Raw genomic sequence first — 24604 nt, 5'->3', positions numbered from 1 at the left:
TTATATATATTATTATATTTATTTCTATTTCAAATGACATTAAATTATAAATGACAGTTTTTCTCAATTGCTTTGGTATGTTTGTCTGATCAGAATTGAAATTCTCAAAACTACTTGTTCAATCCTCACAATACGTCGCACAAGTAGCAAAACAACATGGATTACCTGAAAAAGCCAGCTCAAAATTAAATTTCTGTGTCACTGAACATGTCAGTGCTGTCAGAATGATAAGTCCTTGTTTCATCGTGTACAGACATACAGTCAAATTGCTTAGTCATGCTCTCAATTGAACAGTTTCTCTGGTGGAAGGCTCTAATGCTGAAGATCGTGTACGTTAGTTTTGATGAAAATTGCAAGTTACACCTTTGCATGTGGGAGATAGATTGCAAGAGACTGGACAAGATTCAGTTTACACTTTTACTGTTTTTGCAACATTTACAGACCATGTCATTCAATTCAATTTTATTTGTATGGCCCTGGATCACAACAAGGTTGTCTCAAAGGGCTTTGCAGAGGCAATATGATACACAATCAGAAACAGCAAATGAAGCAACAAAGATTCAAGTCCTGGGTATCCCCCATCCTTAGACCCTCCATGTCGGCAAGGAAAAACTCCAAAAACTCCAGAGTCTTTGGGAGAAAATGAGAAACCTTGGGGAGTACCACAGTCAGGAGAGATCCACTCCCAGGACGGATAGACAGGAAGTTACAGTCCGTAAAGATGCAGTGGAGTAAAGGAACAAGAAGAGGTCCATCTAGCCAGATAAGACGGGTGTAGCAGCGAGGAAGTCCATCTAGCCAGGGGTCCGGACAGTCAGGAGGCTGCAGCTGAAAAATAGCCCCTCCCCAGAGGGGAGGGTGGAAAGGGGACATCGGGTGACTAGTGATGAAGAGACTAGACAACTAGATATTAACTTTGGAAAATAGAAATAAAGTAAGACAAGTGGTAGGTAGAGTGAGAAAAAGGAGATAGAACTCAGTGGCTGTACTTCCCCCAGCATTATAGCTTCTAGTGCAGCTTAGGCTAAACTGTGAGTCTACTCCGACTTCAACTAGCCTGACCAAAAGCTTTGTCGAATAGGAACATTTTTAATCTAATTTTAAATGTGCAGACTGTCTCGGCTTCTTTAATATTAGCTGGAAGCTGATTCCATAAAACAGGGGCTTGGTGGCTAAAGGCTATAGCTCCGACAGTACTTTTAGAAACCCTGGGAACTACCAGTAGACCTGCATTCTGAGAGCGGAGTGTTCTGTTGGGGCGGTACGGGACCAGAGCATCGGTGAGATAAGATGGCCCCAACCCATTAATGGTCTTTAATGTAAGAAGGAGGATTTTAAATTTAATTCTAAACTCAACTGGAAGCCAGTGAAGGGCCTGGAGCACAGGGGTGATGTGCTCTCTTCTATTGGTTCCTGTTAAAAGTCTTGCTGCGTCATTGCAATAAAGAAAGCAAAAGACCGCACTGAGTATCATAAAAAAATATAACATAAAAGCGAAATTAGAAATGTGAACAAAAGACAATCAGCACAACTAAACTTCATATGCTGTCAGGATTATTCAACCATTCTTTCTACATATCTTTACGTTCCTTTCTGTTTGGCCACAAATTTTCATCCACGTTACAACGGATATCTTCTCTTGCGTGGAGAGAATCTGGATGAATGCCTTACCCAGCCTCTGCAGGCATCTGCTGTGATGCCACTGCAGGCTGCACACTGCAGACTGGCAATCATACACTTGCCATTTCCATGTGGAGGAAAATTCTTCTATGGGATTGAGGAATGGGGAGTATAGTGGTAGGTACTTTATTACCATTCTGTCATGGGTTGCAAACCATTCCCTGATTATGTTGGTGTGGTGGAAACTCACATTGTCCCAAACTATTACAAATTTTGACAGTTTAAATTAGTTACGTAAAATAAGTAATGAAAATGCTCAGACTAGGGGTGCACGATATCCATTTTTTGAAACCGATACTGATATTGATAACTTCCTGCTCCTTAAAGCCGGTAGCGATATCCGGTAATAAATATATAATTTTTAAAATGTATATTCACTCGAGTTTTTGAACACCTGGAGGTTTTTAAAAAAAACTAGTGGTGGATTCAACATAGATTTGCCTTTGACCTAACCAGATTTTTCAGAATGACATGAACATTATTATAATGAACAAAACAAAGACAAGAACAGTCTTGACTTCAAATAAAGTGCCAATATTTATTTTTCCAAATAAACATACCGGTAATTTGAGTCAATCACAATCAATTATTCAATATAACTGAAGATGTGTTTCCTGAACAATGAGCACTGAACTAAAACATAAACCCAACAGGTATTGTGCTTTGTCATCAGACAAAAATATTTGGTGCTATAGGAGAGGAGAATGTTGTGGTCTTGGTCCATGAAACAACTTTCTTAACCTGGGAGACAAGTCAGGACAGCAAGCCTATCAATAACAAAAAAGCCTCTCAATAACTAACTAACTTATAAACAACACTGTAAAATTCAAACATTATATAGTAAGGTGTATCACTCATTCCTCATAACAAAAATATGGTAGAACAAAAAGGATTATAATAATCAATATAAACGGCAGTGAATGAACCCATTTTCAATAAAGTATGAGGTTTCTTCTCTGCATTGTACGAAATCCTTCCAAGCATGCTGACAGGACTAACATTACACGTCTATACTGTATGTCTGGAGTGAGAACCTACATGCCGTGCATGGTTGCCGATCGAAGTATGGAAGCGTGTGGCAATCTCATCATACTTTGCCGGTAAACATTCATCTGAAAAGTGGTGGTGGCTTGGAATGATGAACCTGGCTCCAAATGACAAACCTTCGACGAGGGAAAAGGGCTGGTTGTTTAGCGCCATCATTTCTGTGATCCTGTTTGTGATTGCTATAGCCCTCGGTCATCTTTGTAAAACTTTTCAAAGGCCTCGTTAAATGGTACAACCCCGGCTTATTAGATGGCTTTGGAATTGGCTTTGGAATTAGATGGGCAGCTTCATTCACAGCTTAGTGCATCCTCATACTCTTTTAAAACACCATCGAAGCGATTGTCATCTTTTAAGCGGCTTATTAAGATGTGTTTCTCGCCAGCCATGCGGCACACTTGAGCATGACGTCACAGAAAGAGAGCGCTAGATTTATAAACGCACACATCCCAATCCACCGACACAGTGCCAAAAATATTACAGTACATATTATCGGTCCTTTTATTAATGTTATTGAATTTATTGGGATGACGTCATAATTCCTATTATCGGACCGATAATTATCGGACCAATATTTATCCTGCACCAGTAGCTCAGACACACATGTTGACATATTCTGCCAACATGTTCATTCATTTTGCATGTAAAGGCTTATGCAACCTGGTGATGTTGTGGGTGGTGAGACTATTCAATAGAGACCCATGATAATCCATTTTGACCATCATGGCAGATGCAACTGATAATGTATGAAACAGCAGAGAATTGTACAAAATCATTTGCATGAATGCGCAAAAACATCTGCAACTTGCTTAAACGAATGAGAAACTGCTTTTTTGGTGTGCACTAGTGATACGATGTTGTGAGGATTGATCAAGTAGTTTTGAGAATTGCAAGTCTGATCTGAAAAAACCTACCAAAGCAATTGAGAAAAACTGTAACAGTGTCGATTTAGGCAAGCCAAGATGAAAGCAGGATTAAGGTTGGTATCATTTAAAACTACAATAATCATAAAATACGTATGGCAATATATATGTACTTTATTTAATTTGTTGTATTATACGGAGCCTTGTAATAGTCTTTATTGAGTCTTGTTCATGATACCACCAACAGGCAGTGGTGGGTAGAGTAGCCAAAAATGTTACATAAGTAAGAGTAGCGTTACTTCAAAATGATATTATTCAACTAAAAGTACTCAAGTACAAATAAAAAGGCATTTGGTAAAATGAATACTCAAGTAATGAGTAACATTGTAAGTTACTACGTAAGATGTTTTATTATTATTTTTAAACAATGATATATTTTTTTTCTCAGCACAAAGTTATCTATATGAACTGTTATTATTATACTGTACTATTGTAACCGGTGTGTCAGCGCCGCCTTGCGTTCCGCCCACCTCTGACCAGGTCAGGACGCGAACCCACGCGGCATGACGTTTCCACTTGGCAGGCGAGGACGGAAACCACTGCGCCAATAAGCACAAGCCTATGGTGCAGCTGTTAGCGTCCTTACATGAAGGAATCGGCGGGGAGGTTTCCATGCTCCACAACGGACCCGCAAGTACCCGTTACACTATAACATATTGCATAACCACATTAAGCCAATGAAATACTAAAAAAACAACCCATTGAATTCCAGCGAGCGAAAAAAATCTACAGAAATGAAGCATTATTCGTTCAAAGAGCATGAGTGCCCTCTAGTGGAGAAAACATATTTCCTCTTATAAAACTAAAAGGATCATACCTCTGGTTTTCTGTGGTCAATCGGTGCCAGAGATTAAAATCTGCGCTTTTGAGTCATGTTGACGGCAGCGTTCCATGTCAAAGACGCAACAGGATTGAACAGGCCGACGTGATCATAGAAAGGCAAGCTTGAGTCTGATTGGTATAATGGAGTTGTGTGATTATTGTTGCGATGTCTTATTGGTGAAACTGGTTGAGTCACTGTTGGCGTCTTTGGAAAAAAAAGGAAGTAAAATCTAATATGTAGAATAAAGAGGGAAAATGTAACAACTAGTGTAGCCCAAAGTAGCGGAATAAGAGTACCATTTCTTCTTCACAAATCTACTCAAGTAAAAGTAAAAAGTGTGACTGAGTAAAACTACTCTTACAAGTACATTTTTCTCAAAAAGTTACTCAAGTGAATTTAACGGAGTAAATGTAGCGCGTTACTACCCACCTCTGCCAAAGGGCAGAAAAGAGTTTTGAAAATCTTTTGAGATATATTGTATTTCCCCCAATGTTCCAGAAATATATTTTTTTCATAGTATCAAACAATATTCACAATTCTTGTTGATCCTTTGGACCATTTATCTTTCTGTATTTTAATTCTGATGTGACATTATGGCAGTACATGGAGAGCTTTTTTTTGTTTTTTTAAAGGAATTGGTTTAAATAGTATTGCTGGTGAATTTTGTGAAGTTGCAGCAACCCACTTATGACTGACTTGCTGGAAAACCTTATCAATATTTCAATGTAACCGTCTCCGCTGAAAGATGTGAGAGAGTGTTACATGTAAAAGACTCTCACCCCCACTCTCTATGAGGGTATAAATAGCCCCTTAGTAGCATGTATGCTGGAATGCAGGCAGCACACAGGAAATATCTGTACTGTTGCGACCCAAAGTGGCCAGCATGACGAGTTTGGGAAATGAGGAGGGACAAGAAGAAGGGTGTGTTTATTCTGTGTGTGTTTGTGTCCACAAAGGGGGTCTATATGTGACGCTATCAGCCTTTGGGAGTCCCCGATTGGCCCAAACAAGGCAGAGTGTTCATTTCCTGAACAAACGCCTTACAGTGCTTGCCTCAAAACTAGTTGCAGAGACTAGTTCACCTTTATTTAGGATTGTTTTGCCTTTTAAAATGGAGCTTTAAAGTTTGAGTGTCAGTGATGGCGCTAGACGGAAGCCAATGAGTTAAATAAGTGCCTCATAAGGGTCTATTATTATTAGGTCAGATTTGTAAAGTAGATTTTCAAATTATATTTTCGCCAGTAAAGTTCTCCTATCAGTAAAGTTCAGTACATATAAACAGAATTTCTTATAGTAGAGTGTTGTGAGCAGGCATGCAGTCGATTGCATTGACAATGTGGCGAATTAATTAAAAATAATGGTTAGCATGTTTCGCTCGTTATTGAAATCCGTTTGTCTGGCATCCACCCTGGGGCGGAAACCTCATTGGACCGCCGAAAAACTTCTTTAAAAGGTTTGTATTTGAGGTTTATTTTCCCGACTCATTTACGCTGAGCTAGTCAGTGTGCTAACCTCAACTAGCTCATAAATCGACAAGGCTTTACACCGGAGAGCCCCATAAATTCCAAATAATCACGTCTAGTGGGCTGGGGAAGTTGCGCTTTTTGGTTTTTGTGATCTGCATTCTACTTGTGCTAGATCAAAAACAATTTATTCGGACAACTGAGGACTCAAGTGCTTTAAATGTAAGTTTGCAAAGTTAGTTCCACAAGGTAAGAACAAAACATGTGGAAGATTTGGTGAGCACATCCATTATGAGTAGACACACAAAAAACAGCTTCACAAACAATGGCTTGAATGAATGTTAGAGATGGTCTGGCCCAGTGGTCCCCAAACTACGGCCCGCGGGCCGGATCCGGCCTGCCTCCACATTTGGTCCGGCAGTGTCATGTCATAATTATGATGGTCTTATGACATGACCGTCTAATGGTGCCACTGTCAAATAAAGTGTTACCAAATTCCATTACTATAAATTAATTGAAACAACTGGAACAGTAACTGAAGAAATAATTAGCACAAACATGATTTTTTATTGTTATTTACATCTGTAGCACTGCAATGCATGCTAGGAGGCATGTTGGATGACAACAGTGTTGACAGCAGGTGGCAGCAGAGGTTGATTGTTTTCCCCAAGAGAACAGTGATGGCCAAATGAAGCACCTTGAAGCAATGAAGCTGTCCAGCCAATTGGTTTAAAGCTTCATGTTGGTTCATTTTTTCTTATGACAGTCTTATGATGCTGCTGTCAAAAAAGTGTTATCGGTTGATATATTTTGGTGGAAATATCCCATAATATACTGAGGACAGCTGCGGCTTATCAATGAGCAAATGCCGTTTTTGTGTCAAATTTGGTGGGTGGCGGCTTATAGTCAGGTGCGCACTATAGTGAGAAAATTTCTGTAAATTAAATGGGTTTTGTTCATTTCCTGCAATCGATTTTTCAGAAGTAGGTATCATGCAGAGATCATTGTACGACATTTGGCGGATAACCTTCGCCAGTCAGGTGTATGTGAGCTATTTTTTCGTGAATATGTGTGCGGCGGTAGTCGTTGTCTTTATGTCTATTTCCGTTCTAATAATCTGCTTCCATTGTCGTCTTTGTGTGTTCATTTTGAGGCAATATTTAGTTTTCTTTTTGCAATGCTGTTCCAATATGCAATTTGCCTGACATACAGTGGGACAAATAAGTATTTAGTCAACCACCAGTTGTGCAAGTTCTCCTACTTGAAAAGATTAGAGAGGCGTGTAATTGTCAACATGGGTAAACCTCAAGCACGAGAGACAGAATGTGGGAAGAAAAAAAAAACAGAAAATCACATTGTTTGATTTTTAAAGGATTTCTTTCCAAATTAGAGTGGAAAATAAGTATTTGGTCACCTAAGAACAAGCAAGATTTCTGGCTGTCAAAGAGGTCTAACTTCTTCTAACGAGGTCTAATGAGGCTCCACTCGTTACCTGTATTAATGGCACCTGTTTTAACTCATTATCTGTATAAAAGACATCTGTCCACAACCTCAGTCAGTCACACTCCAAACTCCACTATGGCCAAGACTAAAGAGCTGTCGAAGGACACCAGAGACAAAACTGTAGACCTGCACCAGGCTGGGAAAACTGAATCTGCAAAAGCCAAAACACTTGGTGTAAAGAAATCAACTGTGGGAGAAATTATTAGAAAATGGAAGACATACAAGACCACTCATAATCTCCCTCGATCTAGGGCTCCATGTAAGATCTCACCCCGTGGCATCAAAATGATAACAAGAACGGTGAGCAAAAATCCCAGAACCACATGGGGGGACCTAGTGAATGACCTACAGAGAGCTGGGACGACAGTAACAAAGGCTACTATCAGTAACACAATGCGCCGCCAGGGACTCAAATCCTGCACTGCCAGACGTGTCCCCCTGCTGAAGAAATTACACATCCAGGCCCGTCTGCGGTTCGCGAGAAAGCATTTGGATGATCCAGAAGAGGACTGGGAGAATGTGTTATGGTCAGATGAAACCAAAATAGAACTTTTTGGTAGAAACAGAGGTTCTCATGTTTGGAGGAGAAAGAATACTGAATTGCATCCAAAGAACCCCATACCCACTGTGAAGCATGGGGGTGGAAACATCATGCTTTGGAGCTGTTTTTCTGCAAAGGGACCAGGACGACTGATCTGTGTAAAGGAAAGAATGAATGGGGCCATGTATCGACAGATTTTGAGTGAAAATCTCCTTCCATCAGCAAGGGCATTGAAGATGAGACGTGGCTGGGTCTTTCAGCATAACAATGATCCCAAACACACAGCCAGGGCAACAACGGAGTGGCTTCGTAAGAAGCATTTCAAGGTCCTAGAGTGGCCTAGCCAGTCTCCAGATCTCAACCCCATCGAAAATCTGTAGAGGGAGTTGAAAGTCCGTGTTGCCCAACGACAGCCCCAAAACATCACTGCTCTAGAGGAGATCTGCATGGAGGAATGGGCCAAAATACCAGCAACAGTGTGTGAGAAGCTTGTGAAGAGTTACAGAAAACGTTTGGCCTCCGTTATTGCCAACAAAGGGTACATAACAAAGTACTGAGATGAACTTTTGGTATTGGCCAAATACTTATTTTCCACCATGATTTGCACATAAATTCTTTAAAAATCAAACAATGTGATTTTCTGTTTTTTTTCCCCCACATTCTGTCTCTCATGGTTGAGTTTTACCCATGTTGACAATTACAGGCCTCTCTAATATTTTCAAGTGAGAGAACTTGCACAATTATTGTTTGACTAAATACTTATTTGCCCCACTGTATCTCAACCACCGTATAGTACTGCCTACAAGTGCGCCCCTCCAAATTTTTCATCACCAGCCAACACTGGGTGGTCGTTGTAGTGAACAGCTACATTAATTTGACGAGTTAGGGCTTGAGCAAAAATTTTGAAAATTCAAAAAATCAACCTTGAAAACATAGACAACATAGACTCACAAAAATTCATGCCTAAAAAAGACATAGGAAGTTAACCCTTTTGGTTTCAAGTGATCAATTTAAAGTCAACAACTTATTTGAATCTCCAAGGTGTGTGTGTTGTGCTTTGATTTTGTCAGATTGTTTGCATTCCTTCTATAGGATAAAAGTGGATTTTGAGGAATGTCTCTCTCGATTTACAGCTTGTCAGTCTGCCAAAACCTCAACAACCACCCACAAGTCATGATATACTGTATCTTCTAGATATACACACTATACTGTACACCCGCATATGTACTGACACGATAGATCATTTTTCAGTGCCATTGACGGTGCTAAACGTCCAATCTAGCACCATCAATGGCAGCCAGTGAGTTAAATAAGCAAATGTGCGTGTACGTGGCTGTGTTTGTATTAGGAATGTAGGTCAAGGTTATCCGCATCTGGTCCTTGAATTTAATGTAGATATTTTCCACTCGGTGCACACGACGCATCCATCTTGTGTGTGTGAGACGAATGCGCTGGGTGAGCGGTGCCCAAAATAGACACAAGCCAGCAGGGAAGAAGAACAGGCTGCAGACATGCAGTTCTTTCCGATAAAAAGAAGTGGCCTGGATCGGATTTCTTCGATCATATGAATGTAGAAGTAATAATGATGATGATTATGAACTCGGTAACCTGCACTCATGTGAGCACATGCAGCTGCTATCTGTCCTTGTCGCAAATACAACAACACACATGCAACTGGATTAAAGTATTGGAACATAATTCTTAGCCACACAGAGAGCAATAACAAAGTTCTTGTGTAGTGCATCCTGGGTGAGGAACTCAAAGAACGCTGGCTTGGTATCAGAGTTACGGCAGGATTTTGCAGACGTGCCAACATAGAATTGGACACCTCAGGACGGGACGTCTGATGGCCTGTGAGTGTGTTGGGAAGCAGCTGAGGAGTGGTCCTGACATTCCTGGATGGATTCTTGCAAATGCTCTGAATGAGATCCACCAAATTAGTCTTCATGTCTGAATTTGACATGCAAGAGCAACTTGGAATTTGGAAGGCATGTTGATTATAAGTAAAGCCACAAAAAAGTATTTCATAGCCATACCTGAACAATCAATGAAAGGATTTGAAACAGACATTTTAGGGCACTTTTGTCCATTTTAATTACCAAACTGACGAACAATGCTAAAAATGCCATGAAGCAGAAAAATGTCCGAGTCAACTCCACAAATTTCAAACGAGACTGAACACTTAATAAGTTAACTCATTTACTGCCATAGAAGGCGATAGATGTCCAATGCATTTGAACTAGGAGGGTCAACAGTGAACTAACATCTCCCACTTTAAATGGATTGGACATCTACTAGAGACAAAAATTTCAATTCTCAGCAGAGGGATAAAGATTGGATATCTATCAATGTCAATGTCGATTAATCCTCACAGGTGATTTGTTCTAATACTGGGTTCTCCACTACACATTACTAACATTGTTTGAGCACTCAACATACACACACCTTTAACTGTCCTATACAGGTAGTCCTCGGGTTACGACGTACTCGACTTACATTATTTCGACTTTATGACGCCGGAGTCTCGTCCGCTATTTTGTCTCCAGTTGTTTTTTTTTTGTCACATAAACAGTACCTTATTATACCTCACAGTATCTTATTTTTTACTTTACTTTATTAATATGACGTGTTCTGTCCTCACTAAAGGTGAAACTGTTTATCTTGGCAAACAAGGCAATTGTGCTATTTGAAGCTTTTTACTTCCTCCACTTTTGACGATTTGTAAAGCTGTAACACACATCTGTACACTTAAGTTAAAAACGACACATATTTTAACAATAAAACACTTGACACAAAACAATTGGTGTTCAAACGTCCATCCAGTCTGATCAATAAGTAAATTTAGTAGATTAAATTAGCCTAATTTTCCTAAAAGAGTCTGCTAGCTAAACTGCTACGAATGCTAACGTATTTACAATTCTCATAGCAAATCGCTCACACAGAATTCGACATGCTGTAACTCTACAGTTAATTACAAATGCATACACAATCATATATTAGCTGAAACAACTTATAGCCTGATGTGGGCCAAACTAGAGCGCAGCTACCCTTTATCAATGTCAGACGTCCGAGTCATACAGGGCGATAGTCCAGCCGGGCCCAACGCTGCCACCTTAGGGCAGTGTATCATCCATCTTTAAACAAAATACAACACTTTTTGGTTAGTTATTTTGAGAATTAGAGGGAATTAAAGGGTTAATTCAGTCTCACGCGGAAATTCTGGTTACATCGCCAGGGTAGGAACAAAACTCGTTCGTAACCCGGGGACTACGTGTATCTTCTCTCTTCCTCTATTTCGGTTACTCAGTATCCCCGCCCCTAATGGTGCCCTCTCAGCAGAGTGGACAGCAATACTACTTGTATTAGATACCATATACAGCGGTATGAAAAAGTATCTGAACCTTTTGGAATTTCTCACATTTCTGCATCAGATTTTCATATTTTAAAAATGAGGATAAAATGTAAAAAATAACAGAAGGGAGGAAAATAAGTAAGTGAACCCTCTGCTTAAGGAGACTTAAAGAGCAATTGAAACCAATTTTTACCAAAGAATTTAAGTCAGGTGTTTGCTCAATCACGTATGGGTGGTTTATAGCTGCCCTGCCCACTATCAAACACACACCTGGTAAGAACTGTCTTGATGAGAAGCATTGTCTGATGTGCATCATGGCTCGGTCAAAATAATTGTCTGAAGACCTGCAATCAAGGATTGTTAATTTGTGCGTCTCTGGACCGCGGCGGCTGCCGCTGCCCTCCTGCCAGCGGGATCGTCGACGGGGCCTCTTGGGGCCCGCGGGGCCTTGGGTGGGGCTTGCTGTTGCTTGCTGGTGGGGTGGACGTCCCCTGGTCTCCGGCGCTTGGCGTAGCGCCTGCTCGGGCAGCGGGGTGAGGGGTGGGCGATTGCGGGTGTGCCGTGGGGGGTTTGGGGCGGGGGATTATCGGGGCCCTGGCGCTTTTCCCGCCCTGCAGCCGGTGGTTCCCGTGGACGGGGCCACGCCCACGGGAGCCTGCCTCTTAACTCACGCACTTCTCACTCCGGCACTATAAATATCTTTCACCCTGGCACTTACATACTCATACATTTCTCCGGAAAGAGTTGGGACGGGGCCATACAGTCCCGGCCCGGCTTCCCCCTGTTTTTAATGCATCACACACCAAGGTTATGGGATGGTTGAACCTGTTGGGGGGCGGGTGCCTCACGGTTACCTCCTCAAACAGGCCCCGCCATCACTACACCTTTTTTTAACGCACCACACACATCATACTCCACAGGAGAGCTCCGGCAAAGGGTGGTGGGACGGGCGGCTGGGTAGAAATTCCATGCTGCGGTCCCACTGCCCCAAGCCAAGCTCTCCTATTTAAATGCATATATAGCACTACCCTCCCCTCACAATCCCATCACGGTGCTGGGTAATGGCTGCCAGCCGGGAATCTGGCAGCCACAGTAATACGGGGGTGGGGTGGGCGTGGGGATTGGTGGTGCGTCCCTTCTTGCCATCCCTGAGGGCCGGTTGATGGATGCACGGGTGGCCCGGGGACCACCCTGGATCCCGGGGGGGGGGCGATGGCTCGTGGGGGTCAGGGTCCTGGGTTGGCGCCCACGTGGCGTCTCTGCCCGTCTGCGTGGCTGTCGCGCGCCTGGTGGGGCTCGCGTGCGGCAGAATGTGATGGGCACGCTCGGGTTGGGGGTCCTGGTGCCGGGATTTGCGATGGGGTTGGGTAGAGTCACAAAGGATTCACACGATTACTGGGTTCTAGATCACAGAGCTAATTTGTGTACACTCTACCCCTTTCAATCACTTAGCTTATAGACCCCCCTGTCCCCCTCTTTCCCTGGTCAACAGGCCCCCCCCATGGTGTCAACAGGAAATACATCTAGCTGAAGATAGCATCAACATATTAGTAGTTAGTCTCGACGTTCAATGTATTTCTTCTTGTAATTTGTGTTTCTTTTCTTTCTTCTCTTGTGTTTCTTTTCTTCTGTCCCCCATAAACCCTTCCTGTTCGCTGCTTTGTCATAATAAACAAGGTATGTTGAATGATCACAATGGGAGTATGTCAGACTCTCAATGTGAAACATTAAAACTGTTCAGACTATCCGGGACAGGTTTAAAAAAAAAAAAAAAAAAAAAAAAGGATTGTTAATTTGTATAAAGTCCAATATCTTTGTGCACACATAAACTATATGTAAAACTATGGCCAAGAATGGTGTTCATGGGAGGACTCCACGGAGGAAGCCACTGCTGTCTAAAAAAACTTGCTCATTAAATGTTCTCAAAAAGGGACTTGGACACTCCACAGACGTTTTAGCAACATAGTTTGTGGACTGATGAAACAAAATTTGAATTGTTTAGGAGTAACACACAACGTCATGTGTGAGGAAAAATGGAACAGCTCACCAACATCAACACCTCATCCCCACCGTGAAGCATGGTGGAGGGAGCATCATGATTTGGGGCTGTTTTGCTGCCTCAGGGCTTGGACAACATGCAATAATTAATGGAAGAATAAATTCAAAAGTTTATCAACAAGTTTTGCAAGAAAACCTGAGGCCGTCTGTCAGAGAGTTAAAGCTAAAAAGAGGACGAATGCTGCAACAAGACAATGATCAAAAACACATATGTAAATCAACTTCAGAATGGTTTCAGAAGAACAAAATACACGTTCTGGAGTGGCCTAGTTAAAGTCCAGACTTGAACCCCATTGAGATGCTATGGCATGACCTAAAGACAGCGATTCATGCCAGACATTCCAGTACTCTGACTGAACTACAGCAGTTTTGTAGAGAAGAATGGGCCAAGATTAGTCCTGATCGATGTGCCAGAACCCTTTCTGACCAGCAGCTTTCTCTGAATAAATAACACTATAGAAAGAACGACAATGGCACTATGCTAAACTGTCATGTGGCACATTCAAACTGTTACTAATGCAAAACCCGATATTTTTAGTCTCAGATCCTCTGGTTTTTGTCATTTATTTTTATTTTTTTTTAAAAAAAGTGACTAAAAATGGCTTCACATTCAGGCATTTATAGCTCCACCTGTTGCTTTGGCATCTAGTTGACAGCCTGTCAGTGTGTTTTGTTGCTGTCGCCGATGCCTCCGTTGCTCTCGTAGGCAGTGACATTCCAACCGAGAATTCTGTGCAGATGTCGGAATATCACACAAGAAGTTCGTGATGGGCTGAGTGGTTTGGATTGACCCGCACTGACATACCCCCCCCCCCTTAACCCCCTCTTGAATTTCCTAAAGAAGGACTTTCCTGTCAATGAATATGTGTGTTTGTGAGTGTGTGTGTGTGTGTGTGTGTGTGGAATTGAAAGAGGTTCTTGTTTGCGTGAGTGGGTGGATGCGCGTGAGCACATAAGAGAGCGATGGCGTGTGTATGTATGAGAGAGAAAGTGTACATATGTGAGAGCATTTTTGTAAGATAGGGTATAAGAACGTTCATCGGCGTGTGTTTGTAACAGAGTGACAGAGCATTTGTGTTTACAGTATATGAGAGTGTGCTTAGGTGAGTTTTTGTGAGTTCATCCTTCTGCTGTGACCTGAAATGAGTTTATCACTAGTAGAAGTCCAATCCGTTTGAACTGGGAGGGTAGCAACCATGGAACAAATTCCAACCTCACCTCAAATGGATTGGACGTCTATCTCTGTCAATAGCTGGCTGCTAACATCGGCGATTGACAACCAATTCAATAATGCGTGAGAGAATGTGCACGGGTGTGATATCGAACGTATGAATGAACGTTCATTCGCTGCCACCTTCCCGCTTTAAATGAATTGTACATCTAGTTGTGACGAACATTTTAGCGGGAGGGTGCATCTTGGCCAGAAGAAGAATGAAGTACTCCTTTTTTTACAGCGGCATGCATAGTTGGTGGCCATCTTGGGTAGGGCGACCAGCGGTTCGAGTGTATTGTCGTTTGTACATGGTGGAAAACATTCAGGTGACTTGAAGTTCCACTCTGAGAACCCCAATTTGGCCAAATTTCAAAATTGTCCTATATGCATGTGTGATACATCATTGGAATGATTAAAATCTCAATTTTCTGGCGGAAGAACAATTTTGAACAGGAGGGCATTTAAAAAAAAAAAAAAAAAAAAAAAAAAGATCAAACAGCAAAACCCGAACTGGAGGTGAGAGCATGCGAGAGCATAATTAAAGACGGCATGATTTTAACGAGATATTATCGCGTACTTACCTTGTTTGGATCCAAAAACTCAATGAAGCATGTATCGTTGAGTGTCAAGACACAGATGTGAATAGCCACAGCTGGATTTTGGGGGGATTTTATGGGTGAAACATGGTCAGAGGCGTAGCAAGGGTCCCTGGACGTATACATTTAAACGGGTGGCCGTCCTCTGCTCGAAATGCGCACCTTATGCCTATTCTCGTTCCCAGAATATGCAGCGCTTGTGAAGGTGATGATGCTGGAACTTTTTTGGGTGCTGTTCCAGTGAGATTTACAAAGATGACTGCCTGAAGAAAACATCAAAATTCCCTCAGTCCTTGATGATATGCTGCATGTCAGGCGAAGGCACTGGGGAGATGGCTGTGGTTAAATCTTCAACAAATGCACAAGTTTACATTGAAATTTTAGACAGCTTTCTTATCCCAGAGCTAAAACTGTTAAAGCATTCCTTGGAGAAAGACTCATGCAGTTAATGTCATGGCCTGCAAATAGCCCAGATCTAAACCCTATTGAAAACATGTGGTGGAAATTGAAAAAAAAAAAAGGTCCACAGCAGGGCTCCGACGTGCAAGGATGATCTGGCAACTGCAACCAAAGGGAGTTGGCACCAAATAGATAAAGAATACTCATCAAGTCCAAGCCTCAGAGACTGCAAGCTGTCATAAAAGCCAGAGGTGGTGCTGCTAAATACTAGAGATGTGTTTTAATTGTTATTTCTTTGTTTGTTTCTCATGATTCCATATTTTTTTCCCTCAGAATGGAGTGATTCCATATATAACCAGTATTTATGACTGAATGCTGCTATCACAGGTCAAGTTACCTAAACTGCAAGAGTATCACTATTACAAGTCTTTTTATATTTTGTCTTATTGTGTACATACTTTTTATTCTATATTTATAAATCTCATGACACTTTGTGTAATGACAATAAAGGCATTCTATTCTATTCTATTCTATTCTATTCTATTCTATTCTATTCTATTCTATTCTATTCTATTCTATTCTATTCTATTCTATTCTATTCTATTCTATTCTATTCTATTCTATTCTTCCCTGCACTTGCTCCATGAAAGTAATACGTATACTGACCACCACAATGTTTTTTTATTCATTTCTTTTATTGTTTCTGAATGCTAAAGAGTTGCACTTTGAAGCTAATTCATTTTTTTTTTTCAAGCTTTGTTCTACATGATAAAATTTCTGAGTGAGTGTTCGTCCGTGACTGGTGATTCCATACTTGTTGCTAGGGGTTGTAATTGTAACATGTATTTGTTACATGTTTTGATGCATTTGTATGCGTTATAAAAAAAATATGTCTGAATTTTGGGGGGTTTGAAACGGATTATGGCATTTAAATTGAAAACACGTCTCTACTTACAGAATGTTCAAGTTACGAAACTACTTCCAGAACAAATACATTTCGTAAGTAGAGGTTCCACTGTATTATGACTGGGTATTTGCTTTGTCTGTGTGCGTGCGTTGGCGTGTATGTGTGTGTGTGTGTGTGTGAGAGAGAGAGAGAGAGAGAGAGAGAGAGAGAGAGAGAGAGAGAGAGAGAGAGAGAGAGAGAGAGAGAGAGAGAGAGAGAGAGAGAGAGAGAGAGAGAGAGAGACGGTGTGTTTGTGTTCAAGCAAAAGTGTGTAAGCCAGAGAGACCATGCCAGTGCGTGCATGGGGACGCCGGGCGCCTCTCATTCACATCTGGCTGTTCTTGTCACACGTCCAGATCCCTCGCAGACGCGCAAAACAACGAAGTTGAACGTTTCAAGACGCGTGCACGCGGACGTAAGAGACCCCCTCCTCCAGCGTGATCGAGCGGACTTTCAGTTGCGAGGACCAAGTCATAGTCCGGACTGTCGGACTGCGGAGGAGCGGTGACGCAACGGCGGAGGACGCTCACTGCGGCACGGACCGTTTTCGGGAGGACGACTCGAGGAGGGGTGGTGGGGACCGTCTGGTCTCGGGACCGGGATGATTGAGCCATGACGAGCCCGCGGAGGACGGCCACGCTGCAGCTGCGGAGGTCCATCAGCGAGCAGCTGAGGGAGTCCACGGCCAAGGCGTGGGATCTGCTCTGGAGGAATGTGCGCGAAAGGCGTCTGGCAGGTCAGCCTTGGCTCCATTTTAGTTTTTTTTTTTCCGTTTGATTGGCAGATTAGTGTGTGACGTCACCTTTGCAGTCAAGTTGTTGTGGTGTGCGCGTGTATTTCGGGAAGGTCAATGTCACATTTAGCATGTGGGTATGGGGGGTCATCCCGGGTTTCAGATGCCAACTCGTCAGCATGTGCGGTCCCGGGGGAGCGCATGCGTGTGACGGTGTCAACTATTCCTCGTGCGCGCCAATGCACCAAGTTTAGGGTGTCAGAGAGTGGATAGGGGGCATGCTTCAGGTTGATATTATTGATATGCTCAGTAACTTCTTTTTAACTCTTTTATAGGGAAAGTTACTTTTTTTGTCATATGAAAATAAAGACAGCATGGCATCCACATACATACAGTCCTTGTATAACATACCACATTTGGTATGCAAGTGATCCCTTGTTTTTCGCGGTTAATGGGTCCCAGAACCCGCCGCGATAAGTGCAAAAACTGCAAAGAATCCCCCCCCCATTTTTTTTTTCAATGTAATTATTCAAATTTGCTTCGGAAAGGGGTATATACTGTACATATGTATAAGACATGTTTTTTCACTTTTTTTCTCCAAAGTACAACAGAAATAACGTTTAAGTATATATATATATTTTTTTAATAAATAGTTTTTTAAGCAATTCAAATGTAATAATTATGTTAATTTTTAAACGGGTAACTGTCCCACTGAATTATTTTTAAACAAGAATAAAGCAGAAAAATGATAGGCTTTATTAAATGCTTCATTGAGTGAGTCCACTCAAATCCACTCAAGCTGCTCACTTACACACAATGAGTTGCCACGGCAATTGTTTAAAAAGTTAAACAATGATTGACGCATGCGGTGCTTTGAAGTCCGCTTCTCTGGCAAGTTCAAACAGCTCATCTGTATATTTTTTTAATTGAAGAAAAATCCGCGATGGATTAAGGGCGCGAAGTTTGAAGCGCGAAGTAGCGATGGATCACTGCACTATACCACATGTGTGGGCTATATGACTCCAAATGTCATGTCCACATAATCTTTATTTTTCATATTTGTATATATATGTATATTTAAAATAAATTACATACATTAATACAATGTTCAAAATCACAGAAAATAACACCCTAAAGTTGATATAAAATAGCATTAATAATTAATGAAAAACTGTAAACTGTTCCGGTTTTGGGATTTAAAAAAATAATAAAAATAAAGGAATAAACATTTTTAATAAATGAAGATAGTAATTGCAGTTTTTTATTTCAACATTTAAAAAAATAATATAATATAATAAGAGAATATTTACTGATTTATCCCCTGCTTTGTTTTGCTAAATTAAAAAATGTTAAAAAAAAAACAAAAAAAAAAAAACAAAAGAAAACAAGATTTTTACTATTTATTCAATGCCTGCCATTTAAAACAATAGGCATCAAATTCATTTAAACAGGGAGAACTGACTCTGAATGATCATCTTTCAGTGCCTTTGCTATAGCTAGACGTCAAATCCATTTTGAAAAAGAGGGTTGCAGCGATCTGCGCTGTCAACAGCAGCCAATGAGTTCATTTATTAGCCTAGAAAGGGTTAAACTCATAATCTCATAACCCCGCTGCTGTGCTAATAATGCTAATGCTAATAATTTGAATCACTGGTTTTTGCTAACCTAATGTAACCATGGCAACTACCGTGACATCATATATTATGTCTGCACACGTTCAGCTTGTTTTATTTCGGACACCCAATGGAAGGCAGCTATTGGTTCCTGCTGTAACCATGGTGACCAGAGTGACGTCATTTGCTATGTGCACTGTAGTCAAAATTGCACATAATTTCTCACATGAGTAGTGATCATCATTTTGGCAAATTGATTACGTATTTTGTGCAATTTTTGTTGTGCATGCGTGCTTGTAACCTTGTGAAATGTCATACAAGAGGATGTAGAATATTGGTCACTTGGAAACAATGGCAGAATTCCTCACTAGGTCTCACACAAACACACTGTCTATTGTTCTTGTGTCCTCTCCTGGTCTTATGAGCAAAGGAATGACATTTGTGGGAAGCTCGTGACTGCAGGTGAGAGGCACCAGCGTCAGTGGGAGCGATGCGATTGGTCGCCAGGAAGCAGAGGGCGGGGGCCTCGGTTCCAGTGAGGGCATGTCAGAGGAATTTCTAAGGAGTGTTTGCGAGGGAATCATCCGGAGAACTTGGCCTGTTCTGTTTGGGAATTCGCAATGGAGGAAGAGGAGGCGGAAACAGAGCGAGGGACCCCTGTGGAGACCCCCCACAGCAGTGAGAGCGATAGCGACAGTGTCAATGAAGAGACGTGCCTGGAGGCCATGACGGCCGATGGCCAGGATCACTACCTGAGGCTGGGCCAGACCCCGCGACGTCGCTCGGCCCTCCGCCTCTCACGCATCATTGCTCGAAAACAGCTGCTTCGGAGGCTGGAGCAAGGTAGACCCCATAGTACCCCCCTACTGGTCTATTGTTAACTCTTTCAATGCCATTGACGATGATAGATCTCCAAACATGTGGCTTTTTTTTTTAACACTAGTAGACGTTCAATCTTCTACCTCTGTCAATGCCACTGAAAGATGAGCATTCACGCTATCTCTCCCTCATCCTAAACCTATACGTTTTTTGGAAATTTTGAATTTTGTTAAACTTCCTTATAGTCTATTGTCGACTACTAAACAACAGAAAAAGGTAAAATCCAATATTTTTTCTTGTCGAAAGAAGAGCGTCTACAGAATCTGTCAAATAGCCTCAAAGTATGCGGTTGGTCTTCCATGCAAACGGTTCGCAGTGAATGACTTAGCTGCTTCTGGAGAATTTCGTATTGATTGTTTACAATGGATTAAACACATGTTTCTCGTAGCTGACTGAAGCCATTGTTTTCATCAGCTGTCACTTCCTCGACTTCCCGTCACGTGATCAAATCTATTTTCCTCCAGACAAAAACACAATAGAGCAACGGTGCAAAGTCAAAGCATCCCAACGTGCCAGGTCTTGTCATTTCCAGTTGCTTCACTATGTTGCGTGTGAGCTACTTGGAAAAAAAAAGTGAAAAGAAGTTGAGGCATAAAACAAGAGGCTGGTTTAAACGAGTTCGATCGTGCCGCTTGGTCATTCAATCGCCAAGATGTTGACTTTTTACAATGTGCAATTTTCACCAAAGGCAGTTTCATTATATGCCGTGCACCCCTGTCTGAAAGGCAGCATGATTAAAACGTTTTCATTCAATTTTAATCTCCATTAATCTTGTAAAACTGTAGGGTTGGGAAATGATCGATTCATTGCGACTAATCCCAAAGTCATACACACAGTCCAATAATTAAAAATAGTACTTAGCACAGTTTTATTGAAAATGTGCTTTATATTAACTTATTGGAAATGAGTTAGTGCGCAGTTAAAATAGTTGACTTTTAATTAATTTGCGAGTTAAGGCAACACTGAGTAACTTTTCAACCTTTATAGAATATTTTCACAACATTTGTGATGATGTTTCATCTGAAAACTAACTGAATGACACTTCTTTTATATCTTGAGGGGGTCTGGATCGCTTTCACCAGCACTAATTAACTTTGAGGAGGGTGGCAGGAACCCTGCCACACACAAAAAAAAACTACAAATGTACTGTCTGCTTTTACAGCATACAGTACGTCTCTTCCCCCTTTCCCCATTCATGATAAAGACAGAAGTCGATGTGAATTCTGCAAAGATGGCAGCGCAACAAAAGGGACAAAAAGTTTTGTCCGAGGAGGAAAAAAAGGGCGCCTACCGGGATACTCAAGAATAAACACTGGCTCGGCTTTCACTGGCTGGCGTGACCTCCCGCCCCCCAATTCAGACAAGTTAGGTTGGGGTGGGGGGTTTAGCCAGACCAAGCTACACGGTTGCTAACTGTTATATGCTATTGTTTAACCACAACTGGATTCATTACCTTATTACCGTATTGGCCCGAATATAAGACGTGTTTTTTTCCATTGAAATAAGAGTGAAAAAGAAGGGGTCGTCTTATATTCCCGGTCTAGACCAGGGGTCCCCAACCTTTTTCGCACCACGGGCCGGTGTTATTTGGGTCTTTTTTTCTTGGACCGGTGTTCTGACAAATTTTGCAACCCATCAAAAATTGCAACGATGCGGTTCTGCGCATGCGCGTAACGTTAAACATAGCCACAAAATGCGCAAATGCAGCTATTCCAAAGTAAACACTACAAACTGTCTTGAAAAAAGGAATATTAAACTTACGTTTGATCATGGAAGGACTTGTAGAAAAGTTCTCCTCAGATACATCCTGCCATGTTACCTGCCCACAACAACTGCACACCACTCTCACCATTAATGACTTCGCCTTGTCGTTAAGCATTAATTAAGAAGCCCGCTTCACAAAGATACAATGTTGGAAATTGTAGCAATGTTTTCAATGCTCTCGTAGCGATGTCAGGATATTCAGGAATGACTTTAATCCAGAACCTCGGTAGAGCTGTTGTCTCAAATGTACGTTTAATAAGGTCGCCGTCATTTGCGATCTCTACAAGTTGATCCTCCTGTTGCACAGACATGCTCGAATCACTCGGTTTATTCACAAACGGGTCACGAATCCACTCCTTTGCAGTTCGTGGGTCTTCGAGGTTGTAGGCTCGCCAGGTGCCCTTTTCCCCGTAAAAATATCTCCAAAGACGTCTGTTTTCCAGTCATCTTCACTCGTGTGGGGGCTAATTATTTCTGGGAACAAACGTGCTGCGCCCGCGGCCTAGTAATACGTTATTATCGAGGACAAGCGCACATAGATATATTATATACACAAACAAGATGTACTGAAGCAGTCTAATCAATGGATTTCTATGACGACATTCTAATCTATCCTGTATTATTATATCTAGAGTAGACAGGGATATTGGTTTGTTAAGCAGGGGCACAGGGTTAATTTAGCCAGAATGCGGTCGTTATTAAATTATTATTTCTTTGCGGCCCGGTAGCAAATGCGCCATGGACCAGTACCGGTCCGCGACCCGGCAGATGGGGACCCCTGGTCTAGACATTATACCCATTCACGACGCTAGATGGCGCCAGATATCATTGAAGCGATGTTCTGTCATGACACATCTCAGCTACTCTCCCCATTCACGACGCTAGACGGCGCCAGATATCATTGAAGCGATGTTCTGTAATGACAGATCTCAGCTTCTCTCAAGTTTAACCAGTTTGCAATTTTTTATTGCAATGTTTTTCCTTATTCAGATTTGTTTCAAGACTACAGTTACAGTTAGACTTCACTTTGATGGTTAATGCAGTTATTGCAATTTTGTTGTTTTATCACAATAGATTGGTTTATTTACATTTCAAAAACCAGAAGCCATTCATTCTCGAATGTGATTGCACTTTAGTTTACATATTTAAATGTTCAGATATTAAGATTTGAATGAGGCAAAATAACATGTTTTTTCTCTCAAATATATTGTTATAATCATTTGTTTCGGATGTAGGCCTACTGTAATTATTTTCTGTATAAAAATTAATTTGGTGCTCAAAAAGTATTTTTTCAAACTTGAGTCTTGAAAAAGAGGGGGTCGTCTTATAATCAGGGCTGTCTTATATTTGGGCCAATACGGTACTTTTTTCATCCTTCACACAGCCGCTGGAAACAGAAATGTCGTTAAATCCATCCGCAGGCAACAGGGAGATAATGATTTTACGACGCTGTGCGGGTGTGCGCTGGTTCTCATTGGAGACCTAGTCTTTGAAGGCAAAACAATACCGCTTTTGTCCACCGGCGTCGCTAACATCGATCAAAACTGAAAAGTTACCTAGTGTTGCTTTAACTTGCGCCCCCTTAATAAAATGTAATTTTGGTTACAAATAAAGATAATGACATGCTTTAGAAAAGGCACCACTAGACCTCAAATGTTCCAACATCATTGTCTAAGTCTGTTGACAGTGCCTTTAAGGGCACCTTGAAACCTACTGTCTGTCTCCTTCATGTTTTTTTTTTTTTTTTTTTTTTTTTTTTTTTTAAGACTATGGCCTCTTTCCTGTTTCTATTTTAAATCTGTCTGAAGTGTGGAAATAATGTGAGGACAGGAAGTTATATCATGCAATTGATGTAACCCAAAATGGAATACCCAATTTTTTGTCCAAAGCTGAAAAACATTTTGAAATCCAATTTACACCATAAAAAATAATGAACATAATCCGTTCTAGGGTCAAACAATGTCACTAATCAAACCTTTACTTTTTGTGTGATGGCATGTTTTTGCATTTAACTTTTGTGAGTTGATGTTCAATGTTGTTGATAACGGCGTTCGAATATAACAGCGTTACTGACGTCGTTATTTTTTTCAGTAGTGAGTAATCTAAATAGTTACTTTTCTCATCTTGGCAACGCCGTTACCGTTACTGAGGCGGGAAAGGCGTGCGTTACTATGTTGGTTGAATGACGCGAGAAAAGTCTGAGAGAGACGGACTCACGGAGACGAGAGAGCAGAGTAGGAGTGTTGAGGACGCAAGGGAGTTGTGACGCCGTTGCAAACGCGATGCTAGGTGGCTCCAATAGTGCCTGACTGTAGCCGATAGCCTTCAAACTACGCCCACATGACGCTACGGTAGATATCACATATTATAGAACTAGATGCAAATGACAGACACGGCGGCATTAGTAACGTATAAAGAACTAGATGCGTTAGAAAACAGCTGCCATCTTAAAGCAGTAGAGCTCTCAGGAAGGCTCTGTTGTAGAGAACCTTCCTAGCGAACCTAAGTAACTTTTTATCTAAAATGCTCCTAAATCGGCAAAATCTGACTTAAATCGGTCTTTAAATCGTGAAACAGTTTTAAAACTTACACATGTCAAAAGTAGACAGAAGGGAACTAATGCAACAACTGGAGCAATTTTAACAACTTTAACGATTGATTCAAAACATTAAAGGACTTCCAAAAATAGCAAAGGTTACTAGCTACATAGTTATCGCAATATCCGCAATACACCCGTGTCTGGTTAATTTTAGGGTAAAGAATTGGGCAAGGGCCAATTGTCCCAAAAACCCTTTAAACTTCACATTGTGTGACCTGTTTTTTTTTTGTGTTTTTTTTTTGAGAAAAAAACTCGAAAATTATCACGAGTTACTTTGCCAAGTAACTAATTACTCCTACATTCAGGTAATTGAGTTACTAACGCAATTACTTTTTGGGAGAAGTAATTTGTAACTGTAATTAATTACTTTTTTAAAGTAAGATGAACTACACTGTTGATGTTTGCAACCAAAGGCTACACGCACTGCCAGACACATACAACATACAACTATACATCTTGTTTTCGAAAGTGTGAA

The 24604-nt window shown here is 41.3% G+C and overlaps 1 protein-coding gene across 5 annotated transcripts in view; it reads left to right on the top strand.

Annotated features, from left to right (window-relative positions):
* Positions 1-4216: 4216 nt before the first annotated feature.
* The window catches only part of stard13a (StAR related lipid transfer domain containing 13a), a 38122-nt gene continuing 17734 nt past the window's right edge, over positions 4217-24604 (top strand). Inside the window, exons 1-4 of one of the 5 annotated variants that reach the window (XM_057820705.1) lie at positions 15820-15846; positions 15929-15982; positions 16553-16594; positions 16898-17277. In XM_057820705.1, coding sequence (XP_057676688.1) covers positions 17154-17277 — 124 coding nt within the window. In that variant the 5' untranslated portion in view covers positions 15820-15846; positions 15929-15982; positions 16553-16594; positions 16898-17153. Of the gene's footprint in view, positions 4282-15819; positions 15847-15928; positions 15983-16552; positions 16595-16802; positions 17278-18745; positions 19731-24604 lie in introns of those variants that run through there. The other 4 variants (XM_057820706.1, XM_057820707.1, XM_057820703.1 and 1 more) reach the window with 4 other exon arrangements.

This window comes from Corythoichthys intestinalis, chromosome 18 (genome assembly GCF_030265065.1).
Source record: "Corythoichthys intestinalis isolate RoL2023-P3 chromosome 18, ASM3026506v1, whole genome shotgun sequence".
Lineage (NCBI taxonomy): Eukaryota > Metazoa > Chordata > Actinopteri > Syngnathiformes > Syngnathidae > Corythoichthys > Corythoichthys intestinalis.
The sequence above is the reverse complement of the archived record's forward strand: the minus strand, read 5'-3'. Positions and strand labels throughout refer to the sequence as shown.